Consider the following 26,859-nt stretch of genomic DNA (forward strand, 5'->3'; position numbering starts at 1 on the left):
CCACCAACTAGTTGCCTGACTGTGGAAAAATCATTTAACTTCTCTGAGACTCACTTTTCTTATCTCAGAGTTAACTGCAAAGAACAAATGAAATCACATACATATGTAAGTTAAATGTTGCATGTTCAAAATGTGTCATAATACGGTTGATCACTGACACACAAGTGGAAAAGCCAGTTGGAGGTGGTGATGTTGGTTTACACCCTTTTCATCATAAGGTAGATTACAAATGTCCCACATGAGAGAAGAAACAGGAACATAAATTCAACAGAGTTACCAAAGCACTCTGAGCCATGCAAAAGCTATTTGTCATTCACATGGTGCAGCTGCCCGCTTGTTTATCATGTGTCACTGCAGTCCTAGGTGCCGGCAACAGGATTAAAGTACAGGCGGCCTGCTTGGGGACCAAGCTCTTGTGTTTTGCATGTGGGAAAGCAGGGCTGAATGCTGGATCCACGCCACCAGGCCTCCACCAGCTTTCGGTCACCACACTGCACATCTCTGTCACACAGCTACAGCACGAGGCCAGTCTCAAGGTGTGCAGCTAGAGCGAGGTCTCCATCCCTGCAGCCCAACAGCTTGCATGCCCCACACCTCTGGTGTCAGCATGTTCCTGAAGTTTTCCAGATGTCCCTTAATGTCCCTTACAAGGCGAATTCAAATGCTTTCACTCTACCAGGTGTCTCTTCAGTGCCACCTCGACAAAGGTCATAGGCCAAGGAAAGGAAACCCTGATGGGAAGGATGGTAGGAAGATTCCACCAAATACTGACATGTGGGTGTGAGAAGCAAGACAGAAACTGATCTTCTCCAGCCCCAAAACATTTTCAGCCTGCGCTGACAAGTGACAAAGGGATGGGCACGAAGAAACTGGAGAAGGCTCATCACACACGAAGACTGAGAGTCAGAGGGTCTTACAGGGCTCTTTAGAGGAGACAAGAGACACGGTTTTAAGAAAGACATCTCTTTACCCACAGAAGGAATGGCCCTAATGCCCAAGTAAGGCTGGTTCTGCAGGACACACCTGAGGATGAGTCCACCCCTGCTAAATACCGTTTTGAGTTTATTCATGACAAGGTCTGCAGTGGGCTGTCACTAATTCTTCCCATACTGTCCTGAGAGTCCTGGAAGGACAAGCGATGGGATCTCCCCCAGCAGGACATCCAGCAGCAAGTGCCACTGCTGCTCCCATGGCAGGGGCCTCACCACAGAAGCCCAGTCACAGTCAACTACAACCCCAGTCTAGGTTCTAAGATGCTGACGCCACACAGGAAGAGGAACCCCTAGCGCCTATGCAGGGACACCTAGTGGTTGTCCCAAGAATGCAGGAAAATACCCCGGGCCCTGGCATCGTTCACACTGCTTGGACCTCAGCCGTGGCAAGCCGAGGGCCTGCCTCTCAGCTCACGTTAGATCTTTTGCTTCAACTGAAGCCCACTCCCCAGAACATCAGTGGCAACATTTCCCTTTCCTTCTGGAAAAAATGGGAGAGCCACTACTGATTTTATTTGAGGGAAAAACCCTGAGCCCGGCATGACAGTGCACACCTGTGATCCCTCCACTCTGGAAGGCTGAGGCAGGAAGGGTACAAGTTCAAGCCTAGCCTGAGGGGTTTATTGACTTAGTGAGACCCTGTCTCAAAGTAAAGTATAGATAGGGGCTGGGGATGTAGCTCAGTGTCAAAGCCCTGGGTTAAATTCCCAGTGCAGAGAGAGAGAGAGAGAGAGAGAGAGAGAGAGAGAGAGAGAGAGATGGCTGTACATTGAATTATTTTATTTTAATGACTTAATTTATACACAGCATCATTCCACTAGAAAAATTTAGGACAACTTAGATGCATACATACATCTATGTAAGAGATTAAAAAAATAAGGGGGTCCGTAAAGAGCTCCTCTCCACAGAATTTGACAGGGATAACTGTGGGTAGCTTTACCGACTCTGCCCGGGAAACTGAAGCACAGAAAATGCATTCTGATAAGCCTGTCTCCTGTACCCTCAGACTCTTTGGCCATATTAAGCCAAAGCCCGCAAAAGTGCTCCTGGGGAAAAGCCAGCCGCTGGTCCACACTGCGGGCAGCATTTCTGAGGGGCTTTGGAATTTCCTGGCTGCTTGCCTTTTTCACAGGTTCATTATCTTGAAAGCATTCCTTATCCCGAAGTAAGACCTCCAGCCTGCAGGCTGTCTTGGGAGTTGGTTCTAATCCTGGGCCACACAGGGTCAGAACTCAAACCCATATGGCAGCATGTCCTCTGGTCACAAGATCTGGGGCAGAAACCGAGCAGTTACCCTCTGTCACCTGAGCTATGCTACTTCTGTATTCGCCCTAGTCAGCTGGCGTGAGCTGTCTGCTGTGGCGTTTGCAACTGTCTGAACAAATGGTTCTGACAAGGGAAATGGTCATCTAAGCAAATGAAAATGGCTCCCACAATTTGTGAAATGACTCTGAACTGAAGCAGCTATCTGTATACATCCCTCTTCTTCATGATATGCATGTCACCCATGTTCAGACCCATAAAGTGACATGGCACACACGGGGACACTAAGCATTTATCCTGCATGAGTGGTCAGACTGGGTCTCATGGTGACCACATTGCTCATAAAGGAAAGGTTCCTTTTATAGAAGACTCCACTTCATAAATAAAGGGAAATGCTAGAATTAAAATACAATCACCCTTCACCATCTATGGGAGATTGATCCCAGTCCCCTTCCAGCCCCAAAGACAACAAAGCCCGAAGATGCTCAAGTCCCTGATATAAAATGGCACAGTAATATGCAATGCAGATGCTATGTAAATACATAGTCAGCATACTGTAACGACAGGAGAAAAATGACTTCATATTCAGTAGAGAAAAAAATCTTTTAAAAATAATTTTCCATCTACATTTGGTTGGATTCATAGAGGTCAAAGCCCAGATACAGAGGGCCAACTGTATTTTGCAATCTTTAGTAAAATAACAGATCACACAAAGATTAATAAGGACTGTTCCTTCACCAAAAGAGAAAGAACTAGTCATTTAATGCCTCCCGAATAACTTAAACAGCTCTACTCATGGTTCTGATCAGGCCGCCAACTCCCCACTGGAGGAAACTACTGAGAACAGAAGAACAGGACGTTTAATTCAGACTACGGGAAATGTATGAATGGCAAGGAAAAGAAACAGGGAAGTGACATTACAGATTAAAAGAAACTAAATAAAGCAACTAATTGCAATGTAAAGACTACTTGGATCCTGATTCACATCAACGGTTAAAAACTGTCTCATTCATGAGACCACAGAGGAAATATAGACTCACTAGATAGATGATATTACTATGGAACAATAAAAATCATTCTTGTAGCAATATATTTTAAAGGTACACACTAAAATATTCATGGGTGAACCAGTGTGATAGTGAAGGCTGGCTTTTTAATAACTGGGGGCGCAAAAGAGGAAATGGGAGCAGAGATGAGATGCAGGAAGCTACCACCAGCGCCTGCAGAAGCTGAGTGAGCAAGGCTTCCTTATGGTAGTCTCTCCATCTTTACACACGCTTCAACTGTTCACAATAATAAAATGGAGTACTATCCAGCCATAAAGAATGATAAACTAGACATTTATAGCTAAATGGATGCACATTGAGGCAATATTCTTAAGTGAAATAAACAGGACACACATGTAAATACTGAATAGTTTCTCTGGTGTGAGAAACTGAAAGTGTAAATGAAGACCAAAATTTTTAATAGATTATGTGAAATAGGAAGAAAAGGTCCAAAGGGGAAGGGGAAGGGGGGAGGGGAAAGGAAAGAAGGGAAAGGAAAAAATATGAGAAAAGGAAAAAATGGAAACAAGGTCTTCGTAAATAGGGAGAAGTGACAGGGTTGAAGAAAGGGCAGGGGAATGGGGAAAAAATAAGAACCAAGATATGTTATATACAGGTATAAATCCCCAATGACGAATGTCATCATATGGTATATCCAAAATGTACCAATAAACTTAATGAATTTTTTGAAAAGATGTAAAAAACTTTTTTAACTGACAGAGAAAATTAGTGATAGAAAATTCCCTAAAAGACATCCAGTCCATTAATTGCTTTAGATAAAACACACCCACCTTGGCTGAACGGAGCCCAGCAGAGAAGGACAGCGGCACCAGCAGGGGTGCATGGACAAGCCATCCCTACGAGGTGTCCTGCACCCAAAGAGAAGGGCACATGGCCAGCTCGTGACACTGTGCCCTTCAGGAGTGGTGGCAGCCGTGCTGCTGATGGCCTTGCAGGCTCTGTGTCCTCTTTATGAGTACCCTGGACAGAGATTTCTTTCTGGCTCTACAATCAGGAATTTTTGACCCCCACTCCCGCCTGTGTGTTCTCAGGACCAAGTGAAACCGAAAGCCATCAGCACATTGCACCCATCAGCACCCTACTACAAACTAAATAAATACACAAAACCAAAACAACCCCTGCTAACAATGTTGTGAAAAATCAGCACCCTTGTGCCTTGTGCTTGGTGGGAATGTACAAGTGGAACTATGGGGCCAGGGATTTAGCTCAGTGGTTCTGGCACCTACCTCACAAGCGCAAGGTCCCAAGTTCGATCCCCAGTACCAAAAAAAAAAAAAAAAAATAGTGGAACTATGCTGGAAAATGGTATGGTCATTCCTCATAAAATTAAGCACAGAATCACTATAGGCCCCAGCAATTCCACTCCTGGGCATACCCACCAAGAAAATTAAAAGTAAGGGTTTCGAAAGCCCAGGTCCTGATAGCTTCACTGTTGAATTCTACAAGACATTTATAGAGGAACTACTGCCATTACTGTTTGAACTCTTCAATGAAACTGAAAGGTAAGCAGTACTCCTGAAATCATTCCTGGAAGCAAGCATCACCTTGATCCCCAAAGCAGAGAAAGACCCAACCGAAAAAGAGAACTATAGGCCAATCTCAAGGCAGGCAGTGGAACCACTGTGCTAAATCCCTAGCCTATAGGCCAATCTCAATAATGAACATAGATGCAAAAATCCTTAATAAGATACTGGCAAATAGAATGCAGAAGATCATCAAGAAAATCATACACCCTGACCAACTGGGATTCATCCCAGGTATGCAAGGATGGTTCAACATACACAAATCAGTCAATGTAATGCACTATATCAATAGAGCCAGGGACAAAAACCATATGATCATCTCAATAGATGCAGAAAAAGTAGGTGACAAAATCCAACATGTATTTATGATAAAACCCTACAAAAAATCGGAGTAGACAGTCTCTATCTCAATCTGATAAAAATCATCTATGAAAAACCAACAGCCAATATCATACTAAATGATCAAAAACTGAAATCCTTCACACTAAAATCAGGAACAAGACAAGGATGCCCACTATCACGACTCCTGTTCAATATAGTTTTGGAAACATTAGCCACAGCAATTAGACAAAAGAAAGAAAAGGAATAAAGATAGGAAATGAAGAAGTCAAACTGTCATTATTTGCAGATGACATGATACTCTATATAGAAGACCCCAAGAACTCCACCAAAAGTCTTCTAGGCTTAATAACCAATTTCAATAAAGTAGCTGGATACAAGGTGAACACACGAAAATCAATAGCTTTCCTCTACATGAACAACAGACTCACTGAGAGAGAAATAGGGCAAACAATTCCTTTCACAATAGCATTCAAAAAACTAAAATACATAGGAATCAACCTAACAAAAGAAATCAAAAACCTCTTCTCTGAAAACTATAGCACTTTGAAAAGAGAGATTGAAGGGGATATCAGAAAATGGAAAGACAACCCTTGCTCCTGGGTAGGAAGGATCAACATATTGAAAATGGCCATACTTCCAAAACTGCTATATAGATTCAATGCAATCCCAACTGAAATCCCAGCAGCATACTTCATGGATCTTGAGAAAACAATCCAAAAATTCATTTGGAACAAGAAGAGACCCAGAATAGCAAAAGCAACTCTAGGTAACAGAGATATGGCAGGGGGTATCACAACCACCAACTTGAAACTATACTACAAAGCTACCGTGATTAAAAACAGCATGGTACTGGCAAAGAAACAAACATGAGGATCAGTGGAACAGATTAGAAGATGCAGAAACAACTCCAGGCACACTCAGCCACCTCATCTTTGACAAAGGAGCCGAACACCCTCACTGGAGGAAAGATAGCCTCTTTAATAAATGTTGCTGGAGAAATTGGGTTTCAACTTGCCAAAGACTAAAACTAGACCTATATCTCCCACCATGCACTAAACTAAAATCAAAATGGATTAAAGATCTAAATATAAAAACAGAAACGATGAACCAGCTGGAACAAAGGTTAGGTAGAACTCTTAAAGACATTGGGGTAGAAAAAGACTTTAGGAACAAAACCTCAGTTGCCCGTGAACTAGCACAAACAATCAACTAGTGGGATCTCTTCTTACTAAAAAGGTTCTGCACAGCAAGAGAAACCACCAGCAGTGTGAAGAGACAACCCACAATGCAGGAAAAAATTTTCACCAGTGGTCCCTCAGACAAAGGTCTACTATCTCGAATCTATAAAGAACTTTAAAAAAATCAGATCCCCCCCCAAATTTAAAGACCCAATCCAAAAATGGGCATCTGAAATGAACATGCATTTCTCACACAAAGAAGTAGAAATGGCAAATAAACATATGAAAAAGTGTTCAACATCACTGGTCATTTGGAGACGCAAATGAAAACAATGCTGAGATTCCACCTCACCCCAAAAAGAATGGCTGCTGTCATGAAATCAACCAATAACAAATGCTGGCAGGGCTGTAGGGAAAGAGGAATCCTGCTGCACTGCTGGCGGGAGTGTAAACTGGTGCAACCACTGTGGAAATCAGTATGGAGATATCTCAAAGAACTAGGACTGGAAGTCCCATTTGACCCAGCTGTTCCCCTGCTGGGTATCTTCCCCAAAGAATTAAAAGAATCATACCACAGTGATATATGTGCACCCAAGTTCATAGCAGCACAGTTTGTAATAGCTAAATCTTGGAAACAGCCCAAATGCCCATCAACTGAAGACTGGATTGAGAAAATGTGGTTTTTTTTTTATAAAATGGAGTACTACTCAGCCATCAAAAATGAGAAATTAGAGACATTTACTGCTAAATGGATGCACATTGAGGCGATACTCTTAAGTGAAATAAATAGGACACACATGTGTAAATACGAATAGTTTCTCTAGTGTGAGAAACTGAAAGTGTAAATAAGGACTAAATGGTATAATAGATAATGTGAAATAGGAAGAAAAGGGACAAAGGGGAAGGGGAAGTGGGAGGGGTAGGGGAAAGGAAAGAAGGGAATGGAATTAATATGAAAAAATGAAAAAATGGAAACAAAGTCTTTGTAAATAGGGAGGGACGGAGGGATTGAAGGGAGGGCAGGGGAAGGGGGAAAAAATAAGCAAGAGAGATTATATAAAGGTGCAAATTTCCAATGATGAATGTCATTATATTGTATACCTAAAATGTACCAATAAAAAGATATACAAGAAAAAAAAGGGTTTCAAGAAACCTTTGTATCTCATTTCACAGAAGCCAAAGGGGCAAACAGCCCAAGTGCCTGTCAGTGCATGAGCAGATAACCAGAAGGCAGCCTACACACACAATGGAATATCATTAGCTGTAAAAAGGAAGAAAATTCTAACACACATGACAGTGTGGATGAACTGTGAAGACACTGTGCTGAGTGAAATAAGCCAGTCATAAAAATATTGCATAATTCCACTGGTAGGCAGTCCTTAGAGCAGTCACATCTATAGAGGTGGAAAACAGAATGGGGGTCATCAGGAGCCCGGGAAGGTGAAATGGAGAATTAGTATTAATAGGTACATTTTCTTATCTTTGGGAAGATAAGAAAATTTTGGAAATTTAAGATGATGATGATTGCACTACAATGTGAATGTACTTAATGCCATAGAACTCCACGCTTAAAAATGATTAAAATAGTAAATTTTATATTATATATTTTGTCTACAATAAAAAATAAACTCAGTCCTACCACTAACTGATCTTTCTTTATGTTGTTGCTAGGAAACACAGAGCCAAATTTGTAGTCAACGCTCATAAATTATATAGGATTATGGAATGTACTCTTTGTATATTTCCTTTTACATATTTTTCTTTGGCCTGATATTTACTGAATTCTAATATGTTTCTTTGCAATGCTTTATATATATTTTATTTTTCTTTAACCAATTTTATAACAAGTCCCAAGACAAACAGTTGGGGAGAATAAGACCAAGAGAATGTTTTATATTATCTGTACTGCTCCATATTGCTCAGTGTTTTTCTTTAAAATGCTACTTGAGTTAAACTAAATAATGAGCAACCTTTTAAAAAGATTTTGTTCTCCATATCCATGTTCTCCTTCTTTGAAAAGTCCACAGAAAGTAGTAGAAATAGAATTTTTTTTTCTTTCACACATCCTATCAGCATATTTTTTGAAGCTTAAAAAAAACCAGATTGGTCAAGTAGGTAGTAATTGTACACTAGAGTTGATGGTGAAAACACTAACCACAATTGTCCAACTTCATGGCTGAGGTCAAAAGAGTATCGCAGGTGTTTCCGGAATGCTCTAAAATGACCCGGAAGGAATCCCCATCTGATGCAGGCCTGTGGGGAAGGACTATGAGAAAGGGTGATGGAAGGACCTGTCAAAGAGTATTCAGCCTCCACTCATTCTTTGTGTCAACTCCAGAACCCCACAGTCAAGGCATCCCCTGGCATTATGAAGGAGAGGTGCCTGGTCCAAACGGGCTGACTGATGTTGGGGTCCCTCTCCCGGGGCCTTGTCTCCAGCTGCCCTGGCTGGGATTGCCAGCATTCCACCCAGCAGCCTCCTTCACAAGGGCTCCTGCTCAAAGCCTTGGCCCATTCTCTTACAACCCTCTGACCACAGCTTCATAGGCAGGTGGTCTTCCCCCAACTTCACAGATGAGGGGTGGCCACAGAGGAGGCAAGAAACTGGCCTTACATCACACCAAGGTTTCTCTGACGCCAAAGACTTCTGTAAATTCTCAGTTCTTTATAGACTTCACAGTTTTTTGTGGAAGAGGGCTTCCTTCTGGTTCCTCTCTGCATCCCAAATGGTTGAGGTTATGGATAAGTAATCTCTAAACAAGTGAAGTGTTATTTTGTTACATATTATTTAATATACTCCTGCCTATACCAAATTCCAGTCAATGCTTCAAGCACAGAAAATCCCCAACCAATTTCCATCTTCCATACTCTAAATCCATTCCACCTGCCCTCCCGCCTGCAGATGAGATCACTGAGTAATGTGTTTTGTTCTGGATCAGCACAGGACACCTTGGGGAAACCACCCAAAGCCATGGCACACACACCAAAGAGGTTTTCAACACGTATTTTCAAAGTTCCTTTTCCCCTTCCCTGTATCACTAAACTCTTGGCACTGGGCCAGGGATTTAGCTCAGTGGTTTCATCGCCTGCTGCGCAAGCACAAGGACCTGAGTTCGATCCCTGGTACCAGAGAAAAACAAACAAAAAACAAAAAACTCCTGGCACCAGAGAATAAAATGAAAGAGAAGAGCATCACACACACAAAGAAGGTATATTAAATGTGTCTAAAATATCTAAAATGTCTCCAATGTCCCAAGGCACATCACACGACCCTGTGAAAGGCTATTTCTGTTTCCCCAAGTGCCTTAAGTTAGCACCAGTTAGCAGCCTGCTGTTCTAACAAACTAGGGACTTTAGGTTGTTTGGTTAATTACAAGCACATTTCAGAGCCATTCTTCCTGGCCTTTTTCCTGGAATGAGTGACTAGCACTCCTCGACTTGCAGAACGGGCTTCAGTAGCTTTCAGTCAAGGCTCAGGGAGAAATATGCCACACTGGGATGCGATTATTTACCAACGTAATGTTGGATGAGAGCCAATGAGACCAATATATTTTCCTTTGAAGTCTGACATATTGCCTGCTGCTTCCAAGGCGGTTTTCTTGGCTGGTGAACAACTGGGGCTGTTTCAAAAATCACCTCCAGTTCAAGGCAGGGAAAAAATTGTTCTTGTGACCAGTTCATCATACAGACATTGATCTCTTTCTCCTTGAAGTGTCAAAGGTGAGCCCCCTCACCCCCAAGGGGGCCGTGCCTGGGGGCCCTTGACCGAAAATGCCCCTCCTCAGCCATCAGCTCTTCCATGTCCCTGGGCTGCCAGCAGCAGTGTGCGATAAAGCTATCAGCACGTGACCTGGTGCTGTGGGCTGACTTCTGCTCCCCTAGTCTGAATGCACAAGAGAACCGGATGCAGAAAACGGGATTTTCAGTGGTTTGTGGTCACAGTGTTACTGTCAGGATATTGGGAGCCTAAACACCCACGGGGGAATTCACAGAGGCCTTTGGCTGCTGTTGCTAGGCATCAATTTCTGAATTTTAAGGCAGTTTTCCTTGCAGAATCTTAGCTTTCACCAAACAACCTGGATGTTTTTATTTTTGCTTTGGGTTCACAGTACCAAGGATTAGAACCCAAGGCCTCATGCATGCCAAGCAAGTGCTCTCCCACTGAGCTGCAGCCCCAGCCCCTGGATAGGGGTTTCTAAATGACAGGGTAGAAGAAGTTCAAAGTTGTTTGTTTGTTTGTTTGTTTGTTTTTTAAGAAAAAAAGTCTTGACATTCTGACACATAGTAAAATCTCATTAATTGAGAGAAAGGCTCTTTAAGCTATTTGCCTCTATTTCTATATTAGTTGGGAATTATCAGAGACGATGTCGAGAGCCCTGGCTCTGGGTCTTCATCTCCTGTGAGACAATACGATGCAAGCTGACGAGAACAGAAAGCAGAAACAAGACCAGAGCAGCTTAGAGCAGCCCTAACCCAGCTTCTTCTCTCTAGTCTTGTGTCCCCTCCCCAGGGAGGCTACAGCCTGGCTCTCTGCATGCACAGAGTGGCCCACTGGAAACCTATGTCACTTTCATTAAGATCTCGGGAGCTGCAGAGCACCTTCCTAAGACAGCCACAGCATGTTGGCAAAAGATGTTATCATACAGGAGAAAGCCCCCCTCTACTTGACCATATTTCTTTAATCCTCAGTGCCTCAGTTTCTCTGCCTATAAAAGAACACCATGGGGCCTACTTCACAGGGCTGATGTGAGGTCTAAAGGGACGATGGCCAGAGGTTACTCTGAGGCACTCGGAACACAGACACTAAGCAACCGGGAAATGTCCAGTTCTGCTTTCCAGCTTGTGAGGAAAGGGCCCCTGCTGACTTGAAAGGGAGCATCACAGGCAGGCAGGCAGGGCCCACCAGGAGAAAGGGCCACTGCCTTCATTAGCATTGTGCCAAAGTGCAACCCAGGGAAGAGCAACAAAGGAGCTGAAGAACTCGATGGCCGAAAAGCAAGATCCTGAGAAAGCTCACTAATGGACTACAAAAGAAAGCCTGAAAGAACTGAAATGTCTTGAGCTAAAAATAATCTGTAAAGACTATATGCCCAGAACCGTTTTTAAGGAACTATCTATATATTCTCTGATCACTTGATATAATAGGATGTCATGTACTACACCCTGGAATGTGCCTTGATCCCTCACGATCTCTGTCCTTCCTTACATCCTGCACTGCATCTAAGAGCCTAATGGCAGCCCAAGGTCACCTGCAGAGTGGATTAAATCTAAAAGTTCCTATTTAGACAGCATTCTATTAGGTGCATTAAAATAATTAGCCACCAGATAAGGAAGTTATAATTGGTGATACTATTTTGGCATAAAATATCAAGGCCTCCAAGGCTGAAGAAGGAGTCTGGACAAGTACAAAGTACCATCATTGCTCTGGTTAACTCACAGTCAAGAAGATATAGGATAAGCTTCTGTATATTCACATTTGCTCCTAAAATCAGATGGGGAAATGGTAATCATAAGAGACGTCACTCCAAGCAATATTTTCCCAGCAAAAGCTGCATCTCAAGAGTCCTTCAGAGCACTCTGAGAATGCATAGGAGTTGACAAATCAATTTGCTAAATTGGCTTGGCTGTAAATCATGCTTTGTGTATGTAGCCAACTGAAAGGCATTTCTGAATCTACCGGCCCTCCCAGGGTGCAGAGAGAGGGAACATCAGAAAAGAACATGGATTCTGGGCTCAAACTCTAGCTTTACCGGCCCAGTGACTCTGGATAAGTCAGATGATCTCTCTGAGAACAGGATTACATAAGTCCATCAGCCTTTCCAGGTGCTGGCAGGAGTAAATGCCCCATATAGCTCAAAGAGTCTTAGTTTGACCTTTTCAGTGCAGCTATAAACAACCAAGCATGACAGAGCCCTCTCCAAAAGCCATCCACCCCTCACTCCACTGGAGACCAGGTGGACAAATGACACAAAAAGGACAGCTCTGGAAACATTAATAGGACATGCTTTCATATCCTTAGCCAAAATAGGGACCTTAATTTAAGCATCTGGAAGATCCAAACTGGAATTCTAAAGAAAGAATTATTCACTCTGTGATCTGTATAACTCTGCCCTCTATGTGCCGTTAACTTGGAGGAACTTTACGCCTGCCTCAGCTGATCACAAGTCACACGATGGCCATTCCTGGGGGTCTTCCCAGGGCTGTCTCTGCCCAGTGCATCTTTGGTCCCCAAAGGGAACCAGTAGAGCAAAGGCCCAGGCCTGGAAAGGACCTGTGCTCACCAACAGTCTTTGCACCAGAAAACAGAGGCCTTGGGTTGGGGGGAGTTGTTTATCAAAGTCAAAGCATGCAAACCTTCAGTTTGGAATTTTAGTGAGCCTCTATAAGCCAAACTGGTGAGAAGAAAAAAGTCTTGCCACAGAGGTTTATTCCATGATATTTCAGATTCTGTAGCCAGAGCACGACATCAACCCATCTGGTGCTGAGTCTGTCCTCCGTGAGGGAAATTTCTGCCAATACGGCAGTGGAGGGCCCTATGGTGGGTCAGTGTCACTTGCCACTTCCCAACAAAGCTTGGGACCTAGTTTTTAGCACGTGTGGGGTTGGCAAAACTGAGAGACTGAAAAAATCATCCAAAGAACACTTTGGATATTGACATGTGTGGCATTTGTATCCCATGGTAACCAAAACTACAGGACAAGAAAGTGAACAAATCAGTTATTTTAGCACACATTTTAGAGTGTCCATGATGCTTTATATGAAATCAAATTATCCACCTAAATGTCTGAGCGTAGTGACTTCTAATTACCAACTGAAGCATTTTAAAATGTGATAGCTCATCCAGAACAAGATTTACCAAGTTGGGTAAAATCAGGCCCCTGTTTCTTAATTCTCCAACAGTTCATCCTCACTGATGACTACATTGGCTCCATCTAGGGATGATGGGAACAGTTTACCCTGAATGTGCTGATTAGGACCTGGCTTGTTTTGAGGTTGACCTCCAGGGCAAGCACACTCAGGGCTTCCAATCAGTTCCATTCCTCTGGAGAACACCATCAAGACCCCCACGGGACAAAACCAGAAGAGCTGTGAACCCGGCCACCTCAAGATTCTAGAACATAACAAATCACAGTACTTATGTAAAGGCTGAGGGAAACAAACCAGGGGAGACAGTAGAATGTCCAGTTGGGGAGACTCCACGGCATTACTAGAGAAAGGAGGAGGGAGAGACACAAAGCAAACTGACACGAGGAAGAGGAGGAGGAAGAACAGGAGGGACAGAGAGAGGAAGGAAGCAGGCAAAGCAAGTGCCAGACACAGAGACATTTGGAAGAAAGTGCAGGAGACGTTTGCTATAGGGTAAGGACACGTGGACTTGGACTTTTTTTTTAGTGCTGGGGATGGAATCCAAGGCCTCATGCATGCTAGACAGGTGCTCCACCACTGCTCTACACCCCAGGCCCTAGAAGGATTTCTTCATCAAGGATTTGGAATTTAACTGGAAGTTCTGTTCAGCCTCATAATTGTATACTTTAGGTATACAGAGATTGGTCTTTGTCCTACTTAAAACATTTTAATTAATGTTTTCTTCTAAGGAATGTGTTCAGTTGAGGGCAAAGAAGAAGGTCATCTAATTAGATTGATTTTTGTGGAAAAATAACTGAAAACTACTTGCTTGAATCCCAGACTTTTAAAGTTATATATCAATGTAAAAAAAATTCCTCCCAGCAAAGGAAAACTCAAATTAGTAGGTTAATTCACAGTGAGGACAAAAGAAATAGCAAATACACAGTTTGATATTTGAGTTGTCAAAGTGAGAAAAGAAAGCACATTAGAATCTATAGAATAAGACCCCAATCCCAGAAATTACTAAGAACAGAGAGTTTTCTTGGCTGTAATGACTTGTAAATATCTAGAAGAGCCCAGATTTTGAAGTCCTGAGGACACTTGCTAAAACTAAGAAAGTTGGCAGTAGGCTTGCACACAATTTGGGTTTTCTTTCAGAGTTGATATCTTACCAAACACAGCCATCTGTGTTCCCTCTGGGAAAGGTTGAACTGTTCTGTTGCCATTGACATGATGTTTGGCTAGAAAAAGAAAGAAATGCAAGTTAACTGTAAAGCTCTACACACATACTAACACATGTCATTAAATGTGTCAATGTGCCTATTTCTCATTTTGAGTTACAAATGCACCAAAGCTCACTCCCCTAAGAGTCTGGATGATCTGATTTTTAATCTCAGTTACAGGAGAGAGATGCTCTAGTTCAGGTAGGTTGTTTTGCAAACACCAACAAGCTCCTCTAGGCTGCACAGCCCATCGGCTGCGGGTCCCCTGCAGGCCATCCTTGGAGAATAAGAGGAGCCGGGTTGAACGAGTAGCTTCCCCCTGACCACTCTCACCATCAGAACATTGATGCAATCTATATTTAGGTGAGAAGTAAAAGGGGCAGGTAATCCCATCACTGTTCCTGGGAGCCAAAGGCCTCCTTAAGGGCCAGATGGCTATTCCTGCACTTCCCACTGTCCCATTATCCCCCAGGTCACCACCACCAGCCATCCTTCCTGTCCCAGTTCACATTAAGGACTGGCCGGTTTAGGGGTTTCCAGCATTAACTCATTTTCATGCCCCCAATCTGATAGCACTGGTAATGCGCTCCCTTCAGGAGTCCTTTAGTCATATCCTGGGCAGTTTCTGAAAATGAGCACTTATGTAGGAAATATGTGAGAGGAAGAGCCAGTGTGCTTGGCCCCAGGTCAAGGATCCAGGCTCTGCTATTCAATGGTCACATTAGCTTCGTTGAGGTCTGGCAAAGGGCTGAGCACCAAAGGACTGCCCCGAAGGCAGGTGGGGGAGTATGGTAAGGTTCTTGCCTTCACAGACAGCACAATTATCCTTGAGAGACAAACATTTTCAAGCAAACATAACAGAAAGCTCATTCTTGGGTGCTGGGTCCTGGGGTGCAGATAGAGGGTGCCAGTGGTGTCCACGACAGAGGGGCACAAGGTAGGGAGCAGGAGTACAGGACAATATGAGGAAGCTGCTCCTGGGGACTCTCCATGGAGATATAGAGTGTACACCTGAGGGTGAGGACATACATAGGCGAGGGCCAGAGGACCTTCCTGTCCAGAGACCGTCAGCCTCGGTGCCATGGAGGTGCAACATTGAGGAGCAGTGGCAATTAAGGACAAATAAAGTCTAGGACCCCATCACAGCAGACCTTGAGCCCTCGTCCAAGTCCACAGGAACCCTTGGCAGCCTGTGTAGCACCCAGCAAGTGTGGAGGACCCGCAAGATTTCACTAGTGACTAGGTCACACACCAAGGCCACCGGACCTTACAGGCTGCCACCAGTTCGTAGGTCACTGTGCCATTATTCTAATAACAGGAGGACTGGGAGAGGGAAGGCACCAGCCCAGGTTCAGAGTGCAAGCTGGCAGCTCAGCAGCCTTATCGTGGTCCTCAGCCACCACTGGCCACAATGAGCAAGTCCCGGTGGAGAGCCCCAGGCGGTCCAGCACTCTCTGGTCCAACACTCACTGTCACAGTTAGGACCACTACCCACTGAGTGCCCAGGAAAACCCCAAGCTGCCTGGCAGGGGGCAGAACTCTGCTCCATGCTCTGCCCCACAGCACCTATCAGGGACTTTGAAATGTTACCTTTACCCACGTTGAAGATCAGAAACCTGTCTAACCTCTTTAACCCACTAACCCCACTTGGAAGAATTTAACCGTAGGGATGTTACAGAAGGGAAAAAAGTGACATACATAGAAATGTGCATTTAAGATCTTACTTGCAATAATGAAATCTTAAAATCCACTAAACGCTTAGAAAATTAGGTTTTGATTTCTCAAATGAATGGAATACTATGCAACATACTTCAAATACTACACTGAGAGATATACAGAAAGGTAGTCAGATATTTGGGGTAGTAGTGAGGAAAAATAATGCTATTACATCTTTTATGGAGATTGTGGTAAAACATTGAAATGTGAATGTTATAAGACAAGACTGGCGGAGAAACATTCAAAAATGAAAACCATACAAGATATTTATTTTTATTCATTTCTTCTGTCATTGCTTAAGATTCTTATTATCTACAGTGAAAATATGAGTAAATTTTAAATATCAACAAGACCAGAGACTTTTGCATGTTTTCCTTAGTACCATAGGTGGTTTCCCAGGTTACCTATGGGGTGAAACACGACGCCTTTGGATGCAGAGTGCAGCCCTCCTGACATCTCCGGGCCACTGCACAGCCCAGGAGAGGTCTTCGCTCCACACCGCTTCTCCCCCGCATCCCCACCTTTGGAAACAGGGTCGCCATGCTCTCGCTTTCCAGTCACCCTTCCCCTCCCCTCTCCCTCACTACCCACAACTAACCTGTCCCCAGATCCAGCTCATTTTCATCTCCTACACATCTTTAGACTCCCCCACTTCTCTTCACCACCCAGACTACCTTGTCCCAACTAGCCTGACCTCCTTGTTTAGACTCCTACAACTGCTTCATAACCTTTCCAGATTCCTTTCCCAATTCACTCTCCCCAATGTAGCCACAATTACCTTTCCACATGAAAAAAATCTAATTATATGGCACAAAGTCCCAAACTGCCTCCCCTACTTTCCATAGCTCCTCACTACTCCTGGGCTAGAGTCACACTCTTTGGGATGGACTTCAAGGACATGTATGGGCTGGCCACTTGGCTCCCTCATCCCCCTACTAAGGCCACCCTGAAATCTTGGGCCAAGGTCCTTTCCCCTGCCCATTCACCAGGGCTGCACATCATACTCATGTTCCTATTTCGACAAGGACCATCTCCAGCATTAGACTGTGAGCCCAGGGAGGGCAGCCATTACTTCCTATGGTCACTATACCACCATCCCTGCCTTGTACCAACACGGAACAGGTATGCAGTAAGGATTTGTTAATAAGTGAAGTAAATGGTATTTATAAAATGATATTTATAAGACTGTCTTTGACCATTATAAAATATATATACACCCAGTGATGTGTTACAGAATGACAGGACACTTGTTGGGAAATGGGCCATTAGGTGGTTCTCATTATCATGCTAATATCATAGAATGCACTACACAAACTAAGACATCTGTGAAGTCACCAGACAATGTAATCTCAAGGAACCACTACTGCATATGAGGTCTCTTGTGACCCAAATCTCATTCTATGTGTATGAATATATGTAATATATCTTTATATGTACAGGTGTCTCATATAAGAATGAACATTGAAAGGTCCGGGGATTTAGCTCAGCGGTTCTGCCACCTGCCTCGCAAATGCAAGGTCCTGAGTTTGATCCCCGTACCAAAAAAAAAAAATGAACATTGAAAACGGCCACTCAGAAATAGTTCCCCAGCCAAGTGGCCTGGAGGCCAGAGCTCTTAAATGCCTTTCTTACCCTAAGTGCCTTTCTCGTCCTTAAATGCCCATGCCTCTTCCTTTCCTGTCTACCTCCTGTGAGAGGTGGGCAATGCTGGTGGAGGGGAGGACTAGGCATGTTCCACATGGGAGAGGAAGGCGGAAGGTGGTTCGCTGCCCTTGTCACTGATGAGGTTCCCTGTCTTGTCTTTTATCATTTTCTTCTGAAATGCCGCTGAGTCTTATGCCAGTCCTGTGGCAGCAGGCACAGCATTAGCAAGCAAAAGATAAGAGAGCCTAAGGCTGAAAGCCTGGGCTCTGGTACAAGACTGCCTGGCTTTGACCCTCTCCTTCGTCCTGGCTAACCGAACTTGATTTAGTCATTTACGCTTGTTGTGCCTCCATGTCCTCATTTGTGAGAATTTCTGCATGCCATGTTTCCTCATTTGCACCTGCTTGGTGGGTTACTTTGAGAGTTAAATGAGCTGAAGATGTAAAGCCCAGTGTATAGCATACACTATATAACTGTTGGGCTAGTATCATCATCTACAAGTGAAGCTGATACTTCACAAGATCTGAGTCCCAAATGGCATATTTACCACTTGTCTATATCCATGCTCACAGTAGACATCACTAATCAACCACAGAATCCTTTCATTATCCCTAAATGGAACCACAAAATCCTTTCTCAACATAACATCCACAGAGTTTCTTATCATTAAGAGAGAAAATGTGTAATGAAATCATTTTGTCATTCCTGGTTTAAGTAAATAAAACAGCAAGATGATACCAATAGAGAAGCCATTTTCCTTCTGCTGGATCCTTGAAACTGCTGAGAGCACCAAACCCTATACTCAATATGTATTTATTCTTATATCCCCTGCAGTGTTGCTGCGTAGCACCAGAGTTAATCCATCCTTCTGTGTTTTATGCCCTGGTGCCTCCTTTCATCACTACTTATGCACTTTGGGGCCATTATTAAGTAAAAGAAGGATTAGATAAGCACTGCAGCACTGTGCCAGTCAACCTAATAACCTAGATGGTGCTGGGTGACTAACAAATGGGAAGCAGATATAAGGTGGATGCGCCAGACAAAGGGATGATATGTGTCCAGGGCAAGATGCAGTGGGGTGGGGTGGCATTTCATCATGCTACTGAGAATGGCACAAATTTAAAACCAATAAATTGTTTATTTCTGGAATTTTTCATTTAATACTTTTGGACCACAGTCAATCATAGGTGACTAAAACCTTGGGAAGTGAAACTCTGGCTAGGGGAGACTACTGCATATAGTTTTAGGGATAAAAGAATGGGGAAGGAGGAGGGGACTTAGCTCAGTGGCAGTGCACCTGCCTCACAAGGGCAATGTCCTGAGGTCGATCCCCCGGTGCCAGGAAAAAAAAGAAGAGAAAAGAATGAGGGGAATCAGAGGGGCACCTTCTGTTCCAAAACAAGAGAATGGAGAATTCTGTAAATCCAGGACTGGCACAAGGCTGATTTTCTAAAGGTACTGCCACACTGAAATTCTGCTAAGGCAAGCATTTGGGTGCCAGAGTGAGAGATCCTTTCGTCACATTATACAGGCTAAATGAGAGGTGTAGGAAGGATAGGGATTTATAAATGTTTGTTTCCAAATTAATGGCAAGTTTCATCACAAAACAATGAAGCTTGCTAAACGGGAAGGGCATTCATTCGTTGGGTCCTAAATAGTGATAACCAGCGGGCATGAAATGGAGACAGGAAGGTCTGACGGGCAGGGCCATCTGTTGCCAGCCACCTCAGGGTGGAGGCCTCCGATCTGGCTGGCTGGGCACAGGTCCTCACCCTGCTCGCTTCTCAGTGGGGCACATTCCAAAGCTCCCAGAGGACAGCCTTGCTGATGGCGATGACTTGCCCTCTGTCAAGGGTATATGAGGACGAGGAATAAATTTTCACTTGTCTTGAAAGCCTTGAGGAGCAGAAAGGTTAATTAGAGCAACACTGGGTCAAAGTCAACTTTCGCAGAGATTCTGAAGGGGATTTGGAGGACTTGTTCAAAAGCATTAGAAGATGATGCTGGTACTGCTTTTTATTTTGTTTTGTGAATGTCTTGCTTCAAATTTCATGACCATTTTATTCCTTGAAAAACGGTATAGTTTTAAAATTGCTTGGTAATGCACCTGCAATAATTCAAATCCAGGAATAAACCACCCAGCCATAAGCTCTCTCTCCTGTGCGCAAACCATGATAACTGAAATTCTTCTTTTCTGGGTGAGGGTATTGGCAGAGGGCAGGAATGTGGGGGGCTGGAGAGTGAGTCTCAGACCCTCAGTCTCTTGCTCTAGGTCCAGGCTCCTCTGGACTGGGAACCGAGGCCACACCACCCAATGGGAGCTTCCAGGGACAGTAGACTGGCACTGGACACAGACAGAGTCACCCCAGCTTGGGAAGGGCCTTTGGTCACACTGAGCCCTCAGCACTACAGGGGAGCTATAGGGAAGTATAGCACCCCACCCCACCCCGGCCTTTGACAAAGCCCTTAGACCCTCACTTCACACTAAGGGGTTGTCTGGACCGACTTATCACAGGTTCCCACCAATTCACACTGCTGCTGAGCTGACCGTGGTGAGCAGTGGTCTTACTGGGACTGGATGTTTCTCTCACTGAAGAGTAGTAAAGTACAGTCTCACATTCCCTCCCTTCATTTCTTTCTTTGCAGCTTCTTCTCCAGGTCACAAATTCAAACTGTGTCAAAGTTTAAGTCATACTGGAACTAAGTAGGGCTTCCAGGTAACCCCCAAGACCTAGTCTGGAGTGGTCCCTTTTTCCCTCCTCCTTGAGGGTCTCTCAAGGACACTGACCAGATCCTGCCCCGGGTGCCCTCCACACATCAAGGATGGTTTGACTGTCACTCAGCTGTGGGACAGGGGCCCCAGGAGAGGAGAGGTAGCTATGGCTCTAGTCACACATGCCTAGAGCCACTGTAGTTTAATACTGTTTTGTCCCTAATTCTTCTATAATTTGGGACTATAGCATTTTAAAGTGAGAGTTAACAAAAAACTATAACATAGTTCTAAGATACACGATTATATAGTAATTTCCTAAAGTATTATCTTAGTTTTTCCATGGTATCAGATAATAATATAGAGTTGAGTGAGAACAAAAGCAAAATACAAAAGTATCTCACTCAAGAATAAAGGCACAGGAAAATGACTAGAAGGAAACACAGTAAAATGTAACTCTGGCTGCTTCTACATGCTGATTTTTGGGTGATTCTTCCTTCTTCATACTTTTGTGCACTTCCAATTTTTCTTAAGTAAATACTTCCTTCATAATCAGTAAACTAAAAGACGAAGGAAAAAAAACTAAAAAGGAATACTTTAAAAAGAAGAAAAGTAGGCCCTAACAGGCATACTTTCAAGGAGTAAAAATCTAAATGTTTCCCTCTGAGTCTCAATCGCTCGTTTTCTTTTGAGTAGAAAGAGGAAAACAAGGCAGCAAACCTCTTACATGAAAATAGCCAGTGACAGCTTCTGTCCACCTGGTCAGCTGAGGACGCACAGAGGAGGGTGCTGAGCGCCCTGAACTCTGCACTTGCTCGAGTGAGGAGCTCGGGCTGCGCTGTGACTCCCGAAGACTCCAGCTGTACCGGTGGTCGAGCCTCTGCTCCTGACCTGCGGAGGCCCCCGGCTTATCAGGGTGCGGGGAGGGGGTGCGGATGGTGGTGAGGACTGGCAGCGGCCCGCGATCCCCCAGCAACTGGAGGCCCAGGAGCCCATCTTCCAACGCGCAGCATCACGGTCTGGCAGGGCCATGGTGCCAGGCAGGGTGCTCCGGTCGGTGGCGCAAAGGGAAAGACACAACACCTGTCCTCCCTCCATGCTGCGCCAGCAGGCGAGGCCCTCGCAGTTCTCCTGAGGGCTGCGGATCAGACTCTACCCCCGGGTCTCTGTGCCCGAACCTCGCGCTGCTGGGCTCCCGGCTCCCAGCAAGAACAGCCGGCGTCCCTCCTCTCACTTGTGGAATCCACTTCCACTTCTGTGCCACTTTCAGTAACTGCACATCTGAGAACCGTGTCTAACTTAGGCATCTGTGAAAGCATATAATATATTAATTGATGGGAATCTTCTACCTGGGTTTTAGGAAATTTTCCCCATTAACACAATAATTCCTAACGACTATCAAAATCAGATAATCTTGAAAGTAGAAATTACATTTTAAATGAGGTTATTTTGAGGATTAAGATCTATCTATATTTCAGATGGATACACATGACATCCTTGTGAATGGCACTGCTGAGAACAGTGGTACTGAATAAGTCCATATAAGTTCCTTTTATAGTAAGGTATGCATTTCCTATGAATGCTAAATAGTTTTGATTTTATTCGTTTTGTTTTGTTTTGTTTCTGAGACAAGGTCTTGCTATGTAGTTCAAACTGCCCTTGAACTCATTATGTAGCCCAAGCTGGCCTTGAACTCACAGGGATCCCCCTGCCTCAGCTCCTGAGTGCTAGGATTACATGTGTACACCACCACGCCTGACTCTAAATAGTTTAGATTTTTAAAATGAATGTTAAACATAGCTATAGAGGATCGCAGAGGAATCACACTTTTTAATTACAGTTTTTTAAAAGTCACCCTTCAAAGACTTGTATCTTCACTGGTCTGTACTGCTCTATACTCCAGAAACATGGGTGAAGTACAGCTATGTACTTTCTCCCCAGCATCTGTTGTCAGTTTGGTCATATTAAAATAATCAGCCTCGTGCAGAGAGAGACCCAAGTCCTAGGAGCTTAATTAAGACATATGGCCACCAGTGTCACTAAGGTCACATGATCTCTTTGGACCCTAACCACGAGTCTCTGCTACCCCCTGAAATCAGCTTTTACAAGCAGTTCCAGCCCATGGCATGGAGAGGAGGCGGCTGGTGGTTCCAGCAACACTCTACCGCGCAGCACACCTTTCCTTTTCTCTGTGTGCACCTATCAGCACCCTGATGAGGGAGGCAACGTCCCCCATGGCCCGTGGCCGGCTGGAGTCCCCACAGGCACTGTCCGCTGTCAGCAGCTGAGCAGGGCTGGCCCAGGAACGCCCCTTCACCCCATCCCTGCTGACAGGGTGCCCCAGGTTCAGCTGGGCTGGAGAGCCCAGCCCTCTGCCTGCAGCTGCTCGCAGCCCAGCTTCAACCTCTACCCCCACATCTCCATCAGCGCTGCCACGAGGTCACCCTTCTGCTTTCCAGCTGCTGTTCTCTTGGCAGCTCCTAACTGAAAATGGAGCACAGACTATGTTGCCACAGGCCAAGCCTGAAGATGGCCCTTCCTCTCCTCCCGGCTCCCTTCTCCTCATAGATTAGACCCTGGATGGCACAGCCCAGAGACAGTTACATTGTATCCTTCCCTGTCCCCTTCCTGAATCCCTAAACAGTCACACTATGTTCCTCCTAGGCCATGTGGGCCACGTAGCACTATTTACCCCGCCTTCTCTTCCTGTTTGGCTTCCACTACAAATAAAGAGCGCATGGTACCCCAGGCGCCAGTGGCTCCTGACAAGCTAGGGTTCCACCTGGTCCCAAACTTCAAGAATAATCTTGGTCTCTTCATCGTCTTTTCTTCATCTCCCTGCTCTCCCCGGCTTCGGACCCCACACTGTGCGGGTGGAGGTACCACATTGCTACAAACCTTACAGCAAGCTCCTCTCCATTCTCTTCTCACTTCGGGAATGAAGGCGATACAGCTAAATATGTGGCTTAAAGAAGTCAAAATAAGACATTGTAGAGATAAACACAGAGGTCAGCTTTGGTCAGCAGGGGCCTCTACTGAAAACAAGGAACTCTTGATGTCTTAAATTAGTGTCTATTGTAGGGGTCAGGAGAAGGAGAGGAAAGACTCTCAGGGGAATAAGACACTGACAAAAAAATGAAACATTAGCAAAGTTTATCAAACAAACAGTTTCTACAGTACAAAATACAGTTCCTTTGCTCGTGTTCAAACATAGTACAGAACTGTATGTACAAAGATTGGTACCAACTTTCTGCATAAGTAAACCTGTTATGGGACAATATGTACCCTTAGATAGAATGAGCTACTCCATATTGGAAAAGAATAAGTGCAGAATATGTGTAACACACTACAGTGTGTTTAAAAAAAAAAACCTCTTGTAACTTTTGAGTTCTGTTCTGTGTAATGTAATACTTTCTCATAAACAGAAATAAACATTTGAAATATCCCTAGCTCTGCTACTCCAGTGAACTCTTAGGCCCAGGAGCTACTCCCCAGGTAAGGACCGGGCTGAGATGCAGGAGTGACCAGCAGCCATGGGCTTGCATCTGTCTGACCCTCAAAGTGGTCCGAGGCCTGGGACGAAAGCCCCAACCGATTCCAACCCATATCACATGACAGCAAAGCTGCAACCTGGCTTTAAGACACCGGGTAAGTTGCAGCACGCTAACAAACCTCAGGAAAAGATACCACATTGTTTCTTCCGTAAAATTGGTCAGTAGTCTCCACAGTACTGTGTTAATGATCTTTCTTTTAAGGGGAAAAGGATTATAAAAGGATCAAGCATTCAACATTTACATAAAATTAAAAGATTATTGAAAACAAATGCAAAGGTGTGTCCATGTTTCTTCTTCTTTTTTTTTTCAATTTGGGGCAGGAGGTATTGAGACTAGAACACTGGCAAGGATATTGTCTTTCTGGAATCTGCTACCTATTTAAATTATTTCTCTGTCCCTCTTGCCTCTTGCCCTTTCTAGTTCTGCCTTAAGTCCCTTCTTTTTCAACCTCCTTTCCCATTTTCCTCCATAAGAGAAGATAAGTGTATTTTAAAATCTATTTTAGATGTTCACCATTCCTAATTTTAGAAGCAGTTCAGGTAGTTTACATTTTCCTTAAAAATTAAGTTTTTACTATGAAGCCTCCAATTGATTTTCAACAAGTCTGTGGAGTTTAAAAAAAAAAAAAAAAAAAACTTTCATACTAGAGAAACAGCACCTGTAAATTGGCTGCTCTAAAAATTTCCTCCAAGGACCTGGCCTCCTGAGACAGCAGGCTGGTATTGCGGCTAATTAAGAGAAGTTGGATAACCAAGCACATATTCGTATTAAGAAACATAATGAACAAAATCCTCAGCTATGATTCTACAAATGACACAGACAGGCATTTTCTGATGATTTTTATACTTGTCTTTCCATGCAAACCAGGACATCTTAATTTGGGGCAGACAGAAGAAGCAGGTGGTGCTCCACATGTAATTCTGGGTGTCTGATTTCATGGAGGGCAGAGATGAGGGCAGCACGCAGTTTGTTACCTCTCTTGAATATGTGCTCAAGCATCACTTGGCTACACAAGCCACAGGTCACTTCCTGGGCAATTCTCTAATGACTGACCAGTACGTTGTCGCATAAGATGACAGCCACATCTAAAATACCAAGCACGGAGAGCCAAAGGCACCTGGGCCGAATGGTGGCCTCTCTGAAGCAAAGGCCATCTGCGTCCATAGAGATTTGGGCTGCAGGGGTCTAAGGCAGGCAAAAAGTTTCTCCTGTCCCAAATCTGAAAAAGTGTGTTTGGAAGTACCTGCCTAAGACCCTAGAGTTCTGGAGATGGAACAGATGGCTGTGACCTGTCAAACCTCAAGTGTAAAGAGACTTCGATGTAGGCCTTGCAGAAAATCTGAGTTTGAGTAGAATTATGTCTAGATGGACCTGCCAAGCTCTTAGTGCTAAGAGTAAATTATAGTAATCTCCATTTTCTGTCACTTTCTCTTCCCAAAATGCTGATGGAACAAAATGTAAACTATTGTTAGGAAGGTTTCTGGAGGGGACCTAATGCAACACAGGCAAGTCCCCAACTTAAAAATGAGTCCCATTTCAAAAACATGTTTATAAATGGACATCTTGGATTCAAAATCCACTTTCTGATGAACACACTGGTATAAGTGGTGGCGAGTCACCTGATGTGGACCTATTCAACCCATAGTGAGTCCCAAATATAACTCTTCTCGGGATTCTGATCATCATTTACAAAATATTATTTCAATTAAAAAAATAGATTCTAAGTTCTACTCTATATCATCAAGACATCTTTCAGATTGGTCGGGTTGGTTGCACTCCATGAGAGTGGGAAAGAAAACCTACCCCTACCATCTCAAGCTGCCCAGCAACAAACCTGGCTGCAGAAAGAAATTTGCATACTGCACTACTTAACCATGGAAAGCGCTCTTCCCAAGGTGAGGAGAAAATCCTTTGATGCACAAAACCACCCTTCAGATGCAAGGTACATTCCAAATGCAGAGGGTCAGTTGCATGATGCGATATAAAGCTGGTGGCTTGGCGTCTCCTGCAAAGCTGCAGCCTCACCTGAAGGCTTGGTGGTGAGCTTGAGAACAGATCATCCTCTCTTCTAACTCCATGGCCACAAACTCTGACACTGCTCCGCCAAGAGGTAGGCAGACCTTGGTTTCTTTTGCCTGGAACAGGGCTGGACTCAGGAATGCACTTCTGCCAAACAGCACACCAGGAGGTTAGGGGAAGTCAGTGCTAGGAGCAGGCTCAAGACTGCGATGCCTGTCTTTGGCGCTCTTCTGTTTCTCTTGGGTGGCTCACTCTGGGGTAAGCTGCTGCCATGTGGTGAAGTCACCTGTGCAGAGGACCATGGGGCAGGACACTGAGGCCTGGCAACAGCCACCTGAGTAGCCCCAGAAGGCAGAGTGCAGCTGATGCCTCATCCCAGCCTCCTGTGGGACCCAGATCAGGGAGACCCACAGAGCCAGGCCGGGTTCCCAACTCAACCATGAACCCGTAGGTGATTGCTGTTTTAAGCCATAAGCTTTGGAGTAATTGATTACACAGCAAGAAAAAATTGATGTACTATTCTGTTCTAATAAAGAAAAAATAATGCAATTTTTTGCAAAGGAAAAACTAATGATATTAGCTAAGAAAGCAAATCATCTTTTATACTGTTAATTTTCAGAGGGGAAAAAAATATATTTCCAGTCTGACTGATTTACAAACCAACCCCTAGAATATGACCCATTTCTAAGTTGGAGCCTAACTCTATACAATGTATTTTCTCCACAAACTTTGTTCCCTGGTGTGCTGGCATTGCTAAAACTAGGCATTTCTGAACCACTAAA

At 44.2% G+C, this 26,859-nt stretch overlaps 1 protein-coding gene and 1 pseudogene across 9 annotated transcripts in view; both read right to left on the reverse strand.

Annotated features, from left to right (window-relative positions):
* The window catches only part of LOC147826864 (prefoldin subunit 4 pseudogene), a 29,878-nt pseudogene extending 15,506 nt beyond the window's left edge, over positions 1-14,372 (reverse strand). The window contains exon 1 of the transcript XR_015453331.1: positions 1-14,372. This exon is cut by the window's left edge and continues 15,506 nt beyond it. The product of XR_015453331.1 is annotated as a prefoldin subunit 4 pseudogene (transcript).
* Msra (methionine sulfoxide reductase A) overlaps positions 1-26,859 on the reverse strand; it is a 368,989-nt gene that overhangs the window by 196,874 nt on the left and 145,256 nt on the right. For 7 of the 8 annotated variants that reach the window (XM_087216696.1, XM_087216699.1, XM_087216700.1 and 4 more), the window contains one exon: positions 14,384-14,452. The exons of the other annotated variant lie outside the window; for it this stretch is intronic. In XM_087216696.1, the coding sequence (XP_087072822.1) occupies positions 14,384-14,452 (69 nt within the window). The remainder of the gene's footprint in view (positions 1-14,383; positions 14,453-26,859) is intronic. 8 annotated transcript variants of the gene reach the window in all.

The sequence above is a fragment of the Heterocephalus glaber genome, unplaced genomic scaffold, assembly GCF_053883595.1.
Source record: "Heterocephalus glaber isolate CG9 unplaced genomic scaffold, H.glaber_assembly_v1.0 deba00001460, whole genome shotgun sequence".
NCBI classification, from domain to species: Eukaryota; Metazoa; Chordata; class Mammalia; order Rodentia; family Bathyergidae; genus Heterocephalus; species Heterocephalus glaber.